At 55.0% G+C, this 14,734-nt stretch overlaps 2 protein-coding genes across 5 annotated transcripts in view; one reads left to right on the top strand and one right to left on the bottom strand.

Annotated features, from left to right (window-relative positions):
• The window catches only part of KIF5A (kinesin family member 5A), a 22,103-nt gene extending 21,973 nt beyond the window's left edge, over positions 1–130 (top strand). Inside the window, exon 17 of the mRNA XM_059491152.1 lies at positions 125–130. Within this exon, the coding sequence (XP_059347135.1) occupies positions 125–130 (6 nt within the window). The remainder of the gene's footprint in view (positions 1–124) is intronic.
• Positions 7–14,734, bottom strand: part of LRP1 (LDL receptor related protein 1) — a 123,042-nt gene continuing 108,314 nt past the window's right edge. For all 4 annotated transcript variants that reach the window (XM_059491168.1, XM_059491171.1, XM_059491169.1 and 1 more), the window contains exons 75-89: positions 14,033–14,152; positions 13,021–13,292; positions 11,786–11,964; positions 10,988–11,094; positions 10,678–10,794; positions 10,402–10,578; positions 9,677–9,817; positions 8,972–9,145; positions 7,168–7,329; positions 4,551–4,725; positions 3,961–4,065; positions 3,719–3,783; positions 1,849–1,936; positions 1,614–1,758; positions 7–582 (exon numbers count right to left, since the gene is read on the bottom strand). In XM_059491168.1, the coding sequence (XP_059347151.1) occupies positions 442–582; positions 1,614–1,758; positions 1,849–1,936; positions 3,719–3,783; positions 3,961–4,065; positions 4,551–4,725; positions 7,168–7,329; positions 8,972–9,145; positions 9,677–9,817; positions 10,402–10,578; positions 10,678–10,794; positions 10,988–11,094; positions 11,786–11,964; positions 13,021–13,292; positions 14,033–14,152 (2,168 nt within the window). In that variant the 3' untranslated portion in view covers positions 7–441. The remainder of the gene's footprint in view (positions 583–1,613; positions 1,759–1,848; positions 1,937–3,718; positions 3,784–3,960; positions 4,066–4,550; positions 4,726–7,167; positions 7,330–8,971; positions 9,146–9,676; positions 9,818–10,401; positions 10,579–10,677; positions 10,795–10,987; positions 11,095–11,785; positions 11,965–13,020; positions 13,293–14,032; positions 14,153–14,734) is intronic.

Raw genomic sequence — 14,734 nt, 5'->3', positions numbered from 1 at the left:
AGCAGCAAATTGAGGTGGGGGAATCAAATGGGGGTCCCTGGGGAGGGGAGCTCTGCACTTAGGGGGGGTTTGGGAGCATGTGGGACCCTCCTGTGCCTGCCCCCAAGCTGTGCCCCCTCCCCAGCAATGACCCCCAAGTGTCCCCCTCCAACCCCCAGCCCCGATGTGTTTGAGGAGGGAGAGGTGGGGAGAGGGGGAAAAGGGGAATGTCAAGAGATTTCAAATAAACCAAATGTAACGAAATTTCAAATAAAACAAAAAAAAAAAAAAAAAAAACAAAAAAACCAAAACAAAAGCCGGGTCTGGCCTGAAACCAGGGGTGGGGGAGAGGGGGGAAATATACAGGTAATAATACTGCTCACATAGAAAAGTAATAATCCTTCATTTGTACATTTATACAGCGGCTCGTGGCCCCCCCCCGGCCCCCTCGTGCCCCCCCATCTATGCCAGGGGGTCTGCCAGGTCGTCGTCCCCCCCCCGGGCCAGCAGCTCCCGTTTCTCGTCCGTGCTGGCCAGGGAGTTGCGGCTGTTGTGGGCGCCCATGTAGAGCGTGGCGTACACGGGGTTGGTGAAGTTGGTGGGCTGCAAAAAAAGGGGGGGGGGGGAAAAGGTGGGAGGGGGCACAGATATCCAAACATCCCCCCCCCCCCCCCCGCCCAGCAATGCCATTTCTGGGGGTGGTCCCCATGCTGGGGTCACTCGGTGAGAGCCCCCAGTAGATGGGACCTACTCAAGGGACATGGGGCAGCTCTGCCTGCCCCAAAAGCTTTGTGGCCCCTCAGAGCCCCCCAGCCCTAAAATCTGAGATCCCTCAGAGCCCCCCAATCCAAAACGTTTGAGACCCTTCACATCTCTCTAACTCCAAAGGCTTTGAGATCCCTCAGAGCCCCCCAGCCCCAAAATCTGAGACCCCTCAGAGCCCCCCAGCTTTGAGATCCCTCAGAGCCCCCCGGTCTCAAAACCTTTGTGACCCCTCAGAGACCCCAAAACCTTTCAGAATCCTCAGAGCCCCCCAGCCCCAAAATCTGAGACCCCTCTGATCCCCCAACTCAAAAACTCTGTGACCCTTCACAGCTCCCCAGCCCCAAAACCTTTGTGAACATCCAGTGTCCCCCAGCCCCAAAATCTGAGATCCCTCAGAGCCCCCCAACTCCAAACCCTTGAGCCCCCTCAGAGACCCCAAAACCTTTGAGACCCCCCCCAACCTCAAAACCTTTGTAACTTTAGAGACCCCAAAGCCTTTGTGCCCCCTCAGAAACCCCACAACCTTTGAGACCCCTCAGAGCCCCCAACCCAAAGCTTTTGTGAAGCTTCAGAATCCCCCCAACCCCAAAACCTTCCAGACCCCTCAGAGCCCCCCAGCCCCAAAATCTGAGACCCCTCAGAGCCCCCCCAACTCCAAAACCTTTGAAACCCCTCAGAGACCCCAAAACCTTTGAGACCCCTCAGAGCCCCTCAGCCCCAAAACCTTTGTGATCCCTCAAAGCCTTTGCAACCTCTCAGAGAACCCAAAACCTTTGAGATCCTTCAGTGTCCCCAAAGACTTTGCGACCCCTCAAAGCCCCACCCCAGCACTTTGGGCAGGACCCTGCAGACCCCCCAGCCCCCCTCACCTTGTCGGGGTCCAGGGCAAAGTCAGCATCCAGCAGCTCCCCCACGTCGTCGTCGGGCTCCCCCTCGTACATTTTGTACGTGGGGTTCCCAATCTCCACGTTCATGGCACCGTTGGTCATCCTCTGGTGCTGGAAGCCCTTGGCACTGATGGGGAGGGGGCACAAGGTCAGTGACACCCCCAGAGTGTCCCCAAACCCTCGGGGAGCTCCTGTCCCTGTCCATGGCATCACTCACCCTTTAATTCTCCATTTGTACCACACAAAAGCCACCACGGTGAGGAGGATGAGGAGCAGCAGGATGGGGATGACGATGGAGGCGGTTCCTGAGAGAGGAAGGCACGGGACAGTCAGAGCCTGGGGACATGGGGGGCAGCTTGGGGTGGGACTGTCCCCCCTTTCACCACAGGATGGACGGCAGGAGGTGCTCAGGGGTAAACAGGGATCAGCAATACACCCATGGCTGTGGTGTGGGGTGAAAGGGGGTCACACAGTGCCCCCAAATTAATCTATATCCCCCAAAAAACCCATGGGAGTGGTGTGGAGTGAAAGGGGGTCACACAGTGCCCCCAAATTAATCTACATTCCCCAAAAAACCCATGGGGGTGGTGTGGAGTGAAAGGGGGTCACACAGTGCCCCCAAATTAACCTGCCCCCCAAAAAAACCCCTGGGTGTGGTGTGGGATGGAAGGAGGGTCACCCACTGCCCCTAAATTAACTTATATCCCCCAAAAAACTGCCCAACAAACTCCTGGGTGTGGTTTGGGATGGAAATGGGGTCACACAGTGCCCTCAAATTAATCTATATCCCCCCAAAAAACCGATGGGTGTGGCGTGCAATGGAAACAGGGGTTACCCACTGACCCCAAATTAACCTGTCCCCCAAAAACTGGCCAAGAAACCCCTTTAGTGTGGTGTGGCATGGAAGGGGGGTCACCCATCCCCATTCATTGGGGGTCACCCCCAATTAATCTGACCCCCAATAAACCACCTGGGTGTGATGTGGGATGGAAGGGGGGGTCACACACTGCCCCCAAATTAACCTATCTCCCAAAAATACGCCCAAAAAAAAAAAAGCCTGGGTGTGGTTTGAGATGGAAACAGGGGTCACAGAGTGCCCCCAAATTAACCTGTCCCCTCCAAAAATGCCCTAGGTATGGCATGGAGGGGGGGGGGGGGTCATACACTGCCCCCCAACAAAGTGCCCGACAAATCCCGGGGGTTTGGTGTGGGATGGAAGGGGAGTGATCCAGTGCCCCCACATTAATCTGCCCCCCAAAAAACTGCCCAACAAACCCCCAGGGTGTGGCGTGGGATGGAAGAGGGGTCACACAGTGCCCCCCCAAAAAAACCCTGGGTGTTGTGTGGGATGGAAAGGGGGGTCACACAGTGCCCCCAAATTAACCTGACCCCCAAAAAAGTGCCCAAAAAACCCCCTGGGTTTGGCGTGGCAAGGAAAGGGGAGTGTCTCCCAGCGCCCCCCACTTAAACCTGCCCCCCAAAAACCAGCCCCAAAACGCCCCTGTGTGTGGCATAGCATGGACGGGGGGTGTCCCCCAGTGCCCCCCACTTTTCCTATCCCCCATTAAACCCCCTGTGTGTGGTGTGGGATGGAAGGAGGGGAGGTCACACACTGCCCCCAAATTAACCTGCCCCCCCAAAAAACCCCTCAGTGTGGTGTGAAAGGGGGGTCACATACTGCCCCCAAATTAACCTGCCCCCCAAAAAAGTGCCCAAAAAACCCCTTGGGTGTGGTGTGGGATGGAAGGAGGGGTCACACACTGCCCCCAAATTAACCTGCCCATCAACAAACTGCCCCCCAAAAACCAGCCCAAAAATCCCCCTGTGTGTGGCATAGCATGGAAGGGGGGTGTCCCCCATTGCCCCCCACTTTTCCTATCCCCCATTAACCCCCTGTGTGTGGCATAGCATGGAAGGGGGGTGTCCCCCATTGCCCCCCACTTTTCCTATCCCCCATTAACCCCCTGTGTGTGGCATAGCATGGAAGGGGGGTGTCCCCCAGTGCCCCCCACTTATCCTATCCCCCATTAACCCCCCTCAGTGTTGTGTGGCATGGAAGGGGGTGCCCCCCATTGCCCCCCACTCACGGCCGCTCTGCTGCTCGCCCAGCACCATCTCCTCGCAGCGCGGGCCCGTCCTGCCCGCCGGGCACCTGGGGGAGAGCAGCAGGGAGAGCAGCGGGGTTAGCGGGGCAGGGCCATGCAGGGCGGGAGGGAGGGACAGCTGGGGTGGGGCCGGGGCGGGGACACACATCGGGGGGCGTCAGTGACGTCCGGAGGGACACACGGCCCCTCTGAACCCCCCCTCAAAGCTCCCCCTCGTCTCTTACTGGCACTCTGGCAGCTGGCTCTTGTCGCTGATGGAGCAGGTGCCGCCGTGCAGGCAGAAATTGTCACAGGTCAGGCAGCTCGGGGCGATCTTGCCATCGGGGCAGCTGGGGGGGGGCACAGGGGGTCAGCGCCATGGGTACCCCCAGATGCCCTGTGCCCTCCTCTGGGTGTTCTGTGCCATCCCTGGGGTGTTCTGTGCCCTCCTCTGGGTGTTCTGTGCCACCCCCAGGGTGTTCTGTGCCCTCCCTGGGGTGTTGTGTGCCCTCCCTGGGTGTTCTGTGCTCCTCTCTGAGTGTTCTGTGCCCTCCTTGCGTGTTCTGTGCCCTCCCTGGGTGTTCTGTGCCATCCCTCGGGTGTTCTGTGCCCCCTCAGCCCCTCAGGACTCAGCTCTGGGCTCATCCCACCCCTGGGACACCAGAATGGGCTCTGGGGGACACACTGAGACACATCCACCTCCTCCTCATCCTCGCAGATTTATCCACCCTGAGTTACCCACCCAGCTCTGGCCATCCCTACCAATTTTTTTCTGCTTTTCCCTGTGCCCACCACCCCATTTTCCCCCCTCCAGCCCCACATTCCCAACACCTACATGCAGGAGACCTCTCCACTCTGCTTGTTGATGCTGCACTTGCCCTCCTGGCAGCGGGAGCACTTGTTCTCCTGGCACTGGGCACCCTCGAACTGAGGGGGGCAGCGGCACTGCTTGGCACCGCTGGCTGTCATCTGGCACACGCCGTCGTTCTCGCAGTAATCAAAGCATTGTCCTGGGGGGGACAAGGGGGTCAGGGTGGGCAGCACCTCCAGAGGAGCCCCCCAATCCCACAGAGCATCCCAGCAAAGAGGGGGAGCTGGAAATCCAATCCCATGGGGGCTGCTCTCAGGGATTCCCACAAATGAGAGGAAAATGGGAGCCCAATCCTTTGGTGTTGTCACCAGAGGGGACATAGAGGGTGGGAAAAACACAAAAGAGGGTTGGCAGCTCAACACTCTGGCATTGTCCCTAGAGGTCTGACCCCAGGCATCTCCAGGTGAGGGACACCCATCCTTCTCATCCCACACTGATGTTCCCAGACATTCCCAAATGAGGGACACCCACCCTTTTAACACCCAAATTGTCCCTAGACACCCTCAAACGAGTGACACCCATCCTCCCAACATCCCCACTGCTGTCCCCAGACAGGTGACTACCATCCTTTTAATGTCCCCACTGATGTCCCCAGAGATCCCCCAATGAGTGACACACACCCTTTTAATGCCCCCATTACTGTCCCCAGACAGGTGAGTGACACCCATCCTCCCAACACACCCCACTGCTGTCCCCACACATCCCCAAATGAGTGACACCCATCCTTTTAACATCCCAATTGCTGTCCCCACACATCCCCAAATGAGGGACACCCATCCTTTTAACATCCCAATTGCTGTCCCCAGATGTCCCCAAATGAGGGACACCCATCCTTTTAACATCCCAATTGCTGTCCCCAGATGTCCCCAAATGAGGGACACCCATCCTTTTAACATCCCAATTGTTGTCCCCAGATGTCCCCAAATGAGGGACACCCATCCTTTTAACATCCCCAACTGTGGTCCCCAGACATCCCTGAGTGACACCCATCCTCCTGATGCCCCCATTTATGTCCCCACACATCCCCAAATGAGTGACACCATCCTCTTAATGCCCCCATTGCTGTCCCCCGATGTCCCCAAATGAGTGACACCCACCCTCCCAACTCCCCCACTGCTGCCCCCAGATAGGTGAGGGACACCCATCCTCCTGATACCCCCATTTCTGTCCCCAGACATCTCCAAATGAATGACACCCATCCTTTTAACGTCCCCATTACTGTCCCCAGACATCTCCAAATGAGTGACACCCATTCTTTTAATGCCCCCCCTTGCTGTCCCCAGACAGGTGAGGGACACCCATCTTCCCAACATCCCCTACTGTTGTCCCCAGATGTCCCCAAATGAGGGACACCCATCCTTTTAATGCCCCATTGTTGTCCCCAGACATCCACAGATGAGTGACACCCATCCTTCCAACACCCCTTCCAACACTGCTGTCCCCAGATGTCCCCAAATGAGTGTCACCCATCCTTTTAATGCCCCCATTGTTGTCCCCAGACATCCCCAGGTGAGTGACACCCATCCTCCCAACATCCCCACTGCTGTCCCCACACAGATATGTGACTCTCATCCTTTTAATGTCCTCATTGTTGTCCCCCAGTGTCCCCAAATGAGTGACACCCATCATCCCAACTCCCCCATTATTGTCCCCAGACACCCCCAGGTGAGTGACACCCATCTTCCCAACACCCTCCACTACTGTCCCCAGACAGGTGAGGCACACCCATCCTTTTAATGTCCCCATTTCTGGCCCTAGACATCCCTAAATGAAGGACACCCATCCTCCCAACACCCCCTATTGTTGTCCCCAGACATCCCCAAATGAGTGACACTCATCCTTTTAACACCCAAATTGTCCACAGACATCCCCAAATGAGTGACACCCATCCTCCCAACTCCCCCTCCCGATGTCCCCAGACATTCCCAGACAGGTGAGCGACTCCCATCCTCCCAACTCCCCCATTATTGTCCCCAGACATCCCCAAAGAGTGACACTCATCCTCCCAACATCCCCACTGCTGTCCCCACATGAGTGACACTCATCCTTTTAATGTCCCCATTGCTGTCCCCAGACGTCCCCAAATGAGTGACACCCATCCTTTTAATGTCCCCATTGCTGTCCCCAGACATCCCCAAATGAGTGACACCCATCCTTTTAACATCCCAATTGCTGTCCCCAGACATCCCCAAATGAGTGACACCCATCCTTTTAACATCCCAATTGCTGTCCCCAGATGTCCCCAGGTAAGGAACACCCATCCTTCCAACACTCTTTCCAACACTGCTATCCCCAGACATCCCCAAATGAGTGACACCCACCCTTTTAACACCCAAATCGTCCCCACACGTCCCCAAACGAGTGTCCCCCATCCTCCCAGCGCCCTGGTGCTGTCCCCAGATGTCCCCAAATGAGTGACACCCACCCTTTTAACACCCAAATCGTCCCCACACGTCCCCAAATGAGTGTCCCCCACCCTCCCAGCGCCCCGGTGCTGTCCCCAGATGTCCCCAAATGAGTGCCACCCACCCCCCTGACGTGCCCCCCACCGTGCCAGCCGTGTCCCAGCAGTGCCACTCACGGTACTGGCAGCGGTCCCCGATGAAGGAGGGCGGGCAGCGGCAGCTGGGCTGGTTGCCCTGGTTGACGCTGCAGCTGCCGTTGTGCTGGCAGTAACCCGAGCACACCTGCTGGTTACACCTGGGGCCCGTGAAACCCGTGGGGCAGCGGCAGGTGGGCATTCCTGGGGAGAAAGAACATGTTAGTTCCTTCTGTAGGAGGGTCAGGACAGACGGACACGAGAGATCTCTGACGCCAGGGTGTGGAATTTGGGGTTTATTGCAAAGGGACAAGTGCAGGGAGCTGCTGGGAGCTGCCAGGCACAGCTCAGAGCAGCCCCAAGAGAAGAAAGGGGTAAAGAGAGAGGTAAAGAGAGTGGCAAAGAGGATGAGAGAGTGAGTGAGGCTCCCATTACAATACAATAAATCTTCTGGTCGTGGAATTTCGGGTTTATTGCAAAGGGCCAAGTGTAGGGAGCTGCTGGGAGCTGCCAGACACAGCTGGAGCAGGACTGAGAGAGGGAGAGAGAGGTAAAGAGGCTAAGAGAGCGAGGTTCCCGTTATAAATCTTCTTTTGGTTGTGGAATTTGGGGTTTATTGAAGTGCAGGGATCTGTTTGGAGCTGCCAACCACAGCTCGGAGCAGGACTGAGAGAAGAGAGGGGTAGAGAGGATGAGAGGGGGAGAGAGTAAGAGGATGAGAGAGCGAGGTTCCCGTTCCAATACAATTAATCTTCTTCTGTGTTGAATATTCTGATTCTCACTAACCAATCTAGTACAAGATACAAATCCTACAGCATTTCCATACAGCCTATAAGAATCATTACATCACCATACTGTGTTACATTTTAAACCCTAAAAACTCCTCTTTGGGCCCCTTCTGCCAAGCAAGTATAAACTTGCTTTCATTTCAATCTTGCTTATATTTTCCATATTCTCAAAATCTTTTGCCAGGCAATCATATTTGCAAGGCTTTCCTGTTTCATCTTCCTCAACACTTCACCTGTCTGTCTGTGTGTCTGTCTGTGTGTCTGTCTGTCTGTGATCCCCCCCGGCTCACCTAAACTTGCTTTCATTTCAATCTCGCTTATAGTTTCCATATTCTCAAAATCTTTTGCCAGATCTTCCCTAACATCCCCACCTCTCTGCCTGTGTCTCTGAACTCTCTGTCCGTGTGTCTGTCTGTCTGTGACCCCCCCTGGTTCACCTAAACTTGCTTTCATTTCAACCTGACTTATAGTCTAACTATTCCCAAAATCTTTTGCCAGGCAATCCTATTTATGAGGCTTTCCTGTTTCATCTCCCCAACACTTCACCTGTCTGTCTGTGTGTCTGTCTGTGACCCTCCCAGCTCACCTAAACTTGCTTTCACTTCAATCTCACTCATAGTTTCCATATTCTCACAATCTTCTGCCAAGCAATCCTATTTATAAGGCTTTCTGTTTCATCTTCACCAACATCCTCACCTCTGTGTGTGTGTGTGTGTGTGTGTGTGTGTGTGTCTGTCTGTGCGTCTGTCTGTCCGTGATCCAACCTGGCTCACCTACACTTGCTTTCACTTCAATCTCACTTACATTTTCCATATTCTCAAAATCTTTTGCCAGACAATCATATTTATAAGGCTTTCCTGTTTCATCTTCCCTGACTGTCTGTGTGTCTGTCCGTCTGTGATCCCGCCTGGTTCACCTAAACTTGCTTTCATTTCCATCTCGCTTATAGTTTCCATATTCTCAAACTCAATCATATTTACAAGGCTTTCCTGTTCCATCTCCCCCAACACCCCACCTGTCTGTCCGTGTGTCCATCCATCCGTGACCCCCTGGCTCACCTGAGGGGGAGGCAGCGCAGGTGCCCCCGTTCTGGCAGAAGCCTGAGCACTGGTTGATCTGGCACCTGTCCCCGCTGTAGTGGGGCTGGCATCGACACTTTGCCTGCTTGCGGGCATTCAGGAAGCAGCTGCCACCATTCAGGCACTCCAGGTCACACGTATCGGTGGTGGGCACTGCCAGGGAGGGGTGAAAAATGTGAAAAATATAAAAAATGTGAATTTTATGCTTGGTTTTTGGTGAATATTCAAGTGAATGTTATATGTGTTGTGTTAGAAAGTGATGGTGCATTAGTTCTCTTAAGTAGTGTGGTGGGGTTAAATATAAATATAAATATAAATATAAATATAAATATAAATATAAATATAAATATAAATATAAATATAAATATAAATATAAATATAAATATAAATATAAATATAAATATAAATAAGGCATAGATATAGATATACAGATACAGATATAAATATGGATATAAATTTATAGGCATAAATATAAACATAAATAAATATAAATACAAATAAGATATAGATAATATAGATATAGATGATATAGATATAAATATACCTAAATATACCTAAATATAAATATAAAAATATAAATATAGATGCACAGAGGCACGGAGGGGATGGAAGCGAGCAGGGCTGTGCTGGCAGGACCCAACCTCCCTCCTCATCCTCATCCTCACCTTCTCTGGTGTCACCTACCTACAGGGGACACGGTGGGCGAGGAGACAACCACACAGGTGCCATTGTCCAGGCGTTTGCCATTGGGGCAGGTGCACACGGGGCCACTGGGGCTGAGCAGGCAGAGCCACTCGCACTTCTTACGGTCACAAGGGTTGGTCACTGCAGGAGGAAAGGGCACAGATGGTGAGGACAGCGAGGTGGTGACCCATAGCCCTTCTTGCTCCTCTAGGACATTCTCCTCCACAGCTCTGTGCTGCCCCATCCATGCTCTGAGGTCCTGAGGTTGCCACCTGGACAGCTGGACTCTCCAAAACCACTTCACCAACCCCCAGCTCTGCCCACCCAGACATCCTCACTTTGGGCAGGAATTTGGGGGCCTGAGTCCCCTCAAACTCAGTGTAGGAGGAGAGGGCACAGATGGTGAGGACAGCAGGGTGGTGACAGCATGGTGACCCACAGCTCTTCTTGCTCCTCTAGGACACTCCTCTCCACAATTCTGTGGTGTCCCATCCATGCCCTGAGGTCACCACCTGGCCAGTTGGACTCCCCAAATCCACCTCACCAACCCCCTGCTCTGCCCACCCAGACACCCCCACTTTGGGTAAGAACTTGGGGGTCTGAGTCCCCTCTTCCCAATCCCTGCCGACACCTCCCTCACCCTCCGGCACCTCACACCCGGTATCACCCCCTAGCACCTCCCCACCACCCCAGGAGCAGGGTGGGGGTCCCAGGCCCTCACCCACCCTCTGGCTGCTTGTACTGGTGGTAGAGCACCACGTCGGTGGCGTGGTTGAGGCCGGAGGTCAGGTTGGTGACGGGCTTGTTCCCAAATTTGTGGATCTTGAAGATGCGGTTGTTGATATAGGTGACGCCGTAGATGTAGTCCTCAAAGATGTCGATGCTGAACGGGTGGCTCAGCCCTGGGGAAGCCAGCAGAAGACATGTGGAGGCAGGAATTTGGGGATTTGGGGATTTGGGGTGGGTTCTGAGGCCAGGGACCCCCATGGAACACCCCTTACCCTTCTTGTTGTCGATGGCCACCACGGGGTCAGTGCCGTTGAGGCGGATGCTGCCGATGACGGAGAGCTTGGCATCAGCCCAGTACAGCCTCTCATTGTGGTAATCCACAGCCAGACCTGGGGGGACACAGCCCTCAGTGAGCCCTCAAGCCCCTCCTGAGCAGCTGACCCACACAGCAGCACCCCCACTTGCCCTACACCCTTCTGCCATGGGGCTCTGAGCCCTCAGAACAACCCTCCCCAACAGAAATGGGTTGAATGTGTCCCCATTGTGGCTTTTGTCCCCCTTCCTGTCACCTGTCTGCCTCACCTGTTGGCCACTGGATGTTGTCCTGCACCAGGGTCTCCCGCAGAGTCCCATCCATGGCAGCTGTCTCGATCTTGGGGTGATTGCCCCAGTCTGACCAGTACATGGTTCTGTAAGGACACAGGCAGGTCAATCCCAGGGGAATTGGAGAAACCTTCCCACACCATCCCCACAGCATCCTGGAGTCATCAGGCAACTCAAGAAGGCACAGAGAGTGATCCTGGGACACATGGGTGGTGAGGGGAGTGCTGTGAGGGATGGACAGACGGATGGGAAGTCCCAGGGGAACTTTCCATCCACAGTTGTCAATTCCGGACAGCCCAATGACCAAGGAGGAGAAACCCTCCCACACCATCCCCATGGCAACCTGGAGTCACCAGGCAACTCTGGGGCAACTCGAGAAGACACAGAGAGTGACCCATGGGTGGGTTTGTGGTGAAGGGAGTGTGATGAGGGATGGACAGAGGGATGGGAAGTCCCAGAGGAAGAGGACAACCCAATGACCAGGGAGGAGAAACTCTCCCACACCATCCCCACAGCATCCTGGAGTCACCAGGCAACTTGAGAAGACACAAAGCGTGACACTGGGACACACGGGTAGGTGAGGGCTGGGCAGAGGGATGGGAAGTCCCAGAGGAACAGGACAGACCAATAACCAGGGAGGAGAAATCCTTCCACATCATCCCCATGGTATCCTGGAGTCACCAGACAACTTGAGAAGACACAGAGCATGATCCTGGGACACATGGGTGATGAGGGGAGTGCTGTGAGAGACAGACAGAAGGATGGGAAGTCCCTCACCCCCTCAGTGGGTCCACCACGATGGCGTGGGGCTCGTCGATCATCCCCGAGATCAGAGTCTTGCGGTTCTCGCCCTTCATCTGCGCCACCTCAATCACGTCCCGCCCCGAGTCCGTCCAGTAGATGTTCCCGGCCACCCAATCGATGGCGATTCCCCTTGGCATCTTCAACCCTGAGATCTGTGTGGGGCAGTGTTGTGGTGTGATGGAACAGCCTGTCTCAGTCATGCTGGTTCTTTCCCCAGGTGTGCCAATCACCTCTCCCTTCCCCTCCCTTGCTCCTTGCTGAGTGCTGTCTGTCAATCTTGGCATTCCAGAAGGGTGTCATGTGATTGGTGAAGTTCAAAAGATGCCTCTCAGCCCTGGGGACATTGGGCCATCCAGGTGTCATTTGTTCCCTGAGATTTCCCCCCCCCTTACCTGGTTGGTGGCTCCCTACCCCTTCCCTGCCCCTCTCCCCGGGGTTAAAAGGAACAGCAACCACGGGGTGGGGAAGTTCTGTTGGAGCTGTTGCTGCATTCAGAGGCCTGTGGGCCACAACAAAGCTCTGGATCCAAACCCTCCAGCAGAACCGACTCCTTTCCTTCACCATGGCCTTAAAGCTTCTCTGCCAGAGGTAAACCTGAGCTCCTTGCAAGCCTGGACTTGTCCCAAGCACCCAGCTGCAATATCCAGCTGGCCAAAGGTATCTCTGGGGTGAAACCACCACAGCTGCTGCCTTTGGTCAAGCAGCAAGGACTGGACAATCCCAGGCATGTTCCATCTGGCTATATTGGTATTTAATTCCAATATAACGGTGCCCAGTGTGAGGCAGCTCCATCCTGGGGATGGATCAGTCAGGGAAGAGACCCCCGAGGTGAAACCACCACAGATGCCAACTTTGGTCAAGCAGCAAGAGCCAGACAAGCCCAGGCATGTTCCATCCATCTATATTGGTATTTAATTCCAATATCTTGGTGCCCAACATGGGGCAGATCGATCCTGGGGACGGATCAGTCAGGGAAGACACCTTTGAGGTGGCACCCTCACTTTTGTTGCAATATCCAGCCAGCCAAAGGTGTCTCTGAGGTGAAACCACCACAGTTGCTGCCTCTGGCCAAGCAGCAAGGGCCAGATGAACCCAGGCATGTCCCATCCAGCTCTATTGGTATTTAATTCCAATAGGGCAGAGTGGGGACAGTGAGAGGAGAGGAAACCACCAGCCCATCCCTCCATGCCCTGGCAGAGCTCGCTCACGTTCAGGTGGGTGACGCCGCCGTCGATCTGGCGCCGGTTGCGGTTGGAGGCGGTGGAGGCGGACGAGGAGGCGGGCAGCTCCCGGTAGGAGATCCTGCCCGTGTGCCAGTTGGTCCAGTAGATCTTGTTGCCCTTGACGTAGATGTCCATGGCGTCGATGCGCACGTTCTCGTCGCCCTGGAAGGCCGGCTCGTAGGCGGAGTTGGGGTTGAAGGGGTACATGCTCCTGATCTTGTTGTCGTCTGCGATGTAGAGGATCTGGTGCTCAGAGCCTGAAGAGGAAGAGGAGGAGCAGGAGAGGTTGGCATGAGTTGGATGTAGAGGATCTGGTGCTCAGAGCCTCAAGAGGAAGAGGAGAGGTTGGCATGGGTTGGACTGGGAAGAGGGGCTCAGCCAGGAGTGGGGATCTCCTGATCTTGTCATCTGCGATGTAGAGGAGGAGGAAGAGGAGGAGGAGGAGGAGGAGGACGAGGACGAAGATGAGGACAAGGGGGACGAGGAGGACATGGACGAGGAGCAGGAGGAGGAGGACGAGTAGAGGTTGGCATGGGTTGGACAGGGAAGAGGGGCTCAGCCAGGAGTGGGGATCTCCTGATCTTGTCATCTGCGATGTAGAGGATCTGGTGCTCAGAGCCTGAAGAGGAAGAGGAGGAGGAGGAGGAGGAGGAGGATTGACAGAGCTGCATTTCATTTGGGTCTGTGGGGTCTCTATGGGGTCTGTGAGGTCTCTGTGGGGTCTTTGGGATTCAATGGGATCTGTGGGGTCTCTGTGGGGTCTGTGGGATTTCTGTGGGGTCCCCGTGGGTCTGTGGGGTCTCTGTTGGATCTCTGGGACTCAATGGGATTTGTGGGGTCTCTGTGGGGTCCCTGTGGGTCTGTGAGGTCTCTGTGGAGTCTCTCTGGGATCTGTGGGACTCAATGGATTGGAGGGAAGAGCAAAGGATTCCCACAGGAGCTCTGGGGGGCTCCTGGGCACACACAGAACCCACGTGAGTCCCTGTTCCCTCCTGACCTTCTGCCTTGCACATGCTGTCCGTCTTCATGAAGTTCTTGGCGCAGCTGCAGACGTGGGAGCCCTTGGTGTTGTTGCAGAGCTGGGAGCAGGTCCCAAAGCGCAGGCACTCGTTGATGTCTGGGCAGGGGGAGGTGGAATCAGGGGAAGAACAAAAAACTGCCCCCACAGACCCCAAGGACACCATCCTTGCCACCCCACCCCATCCCAGCTGTGAAATCACATCTCAATGGTAAAAACCAGAATTCACAGCCCAATCCTGAGGCCTCTCCAGCAGCAGCAGGAAATACCTTGGCAAAAATTCTTGTCTGGAACCTTCTGGAAGCCTCTACGGCAGGTGCAGTAGGAGGTGGACTGGGACTGGACACAGTGGGCCTTATCCCCAACATGGTGGTGTTGGACACAGTGGGCCTCATCCCCAACATGGTGGTGTTGGACACAATGGGCCTCATCCCCAACATGGTGGTGTTGGCCACATTGGGCCTCATCCCCACATGGTGGTGTTGGACACAGTGGGCCTCATCCCCCCACATGGTGGTGTTGATCATCCCCACACATGATGGTGTTGGACACAGTAGGCCTCATCCCCACACATGGTGGTGTTGGACACAGTGGGCCTCATCCCCACACATGATGGTATTGGACTCACTGGGCCTCATCCCCAACATGGTGGTGTTGGACACCATGGGCATCATCCCACCT

The sequence above is a fragment of the Ammospiza nelsoni genome, chromosome 32 (genome assembly GCF_027579445.1).
Source record: "Ammospiza nelsoni isolate bAmmNel1 chromosome 32, bAmmNel1.pri, whole genome shotgun sequence".
Lineage (NCBI taxonomy): Eukaryota > Metazoa > Chordata > Aves > Passeriformes > Passerellidae > Ammospiza > Ammospiza nelsoni.
Note: the sequence above shows the minus strand (reverse complement) of the source record. Positions and strands in the feature narration are given on the sequence as shown.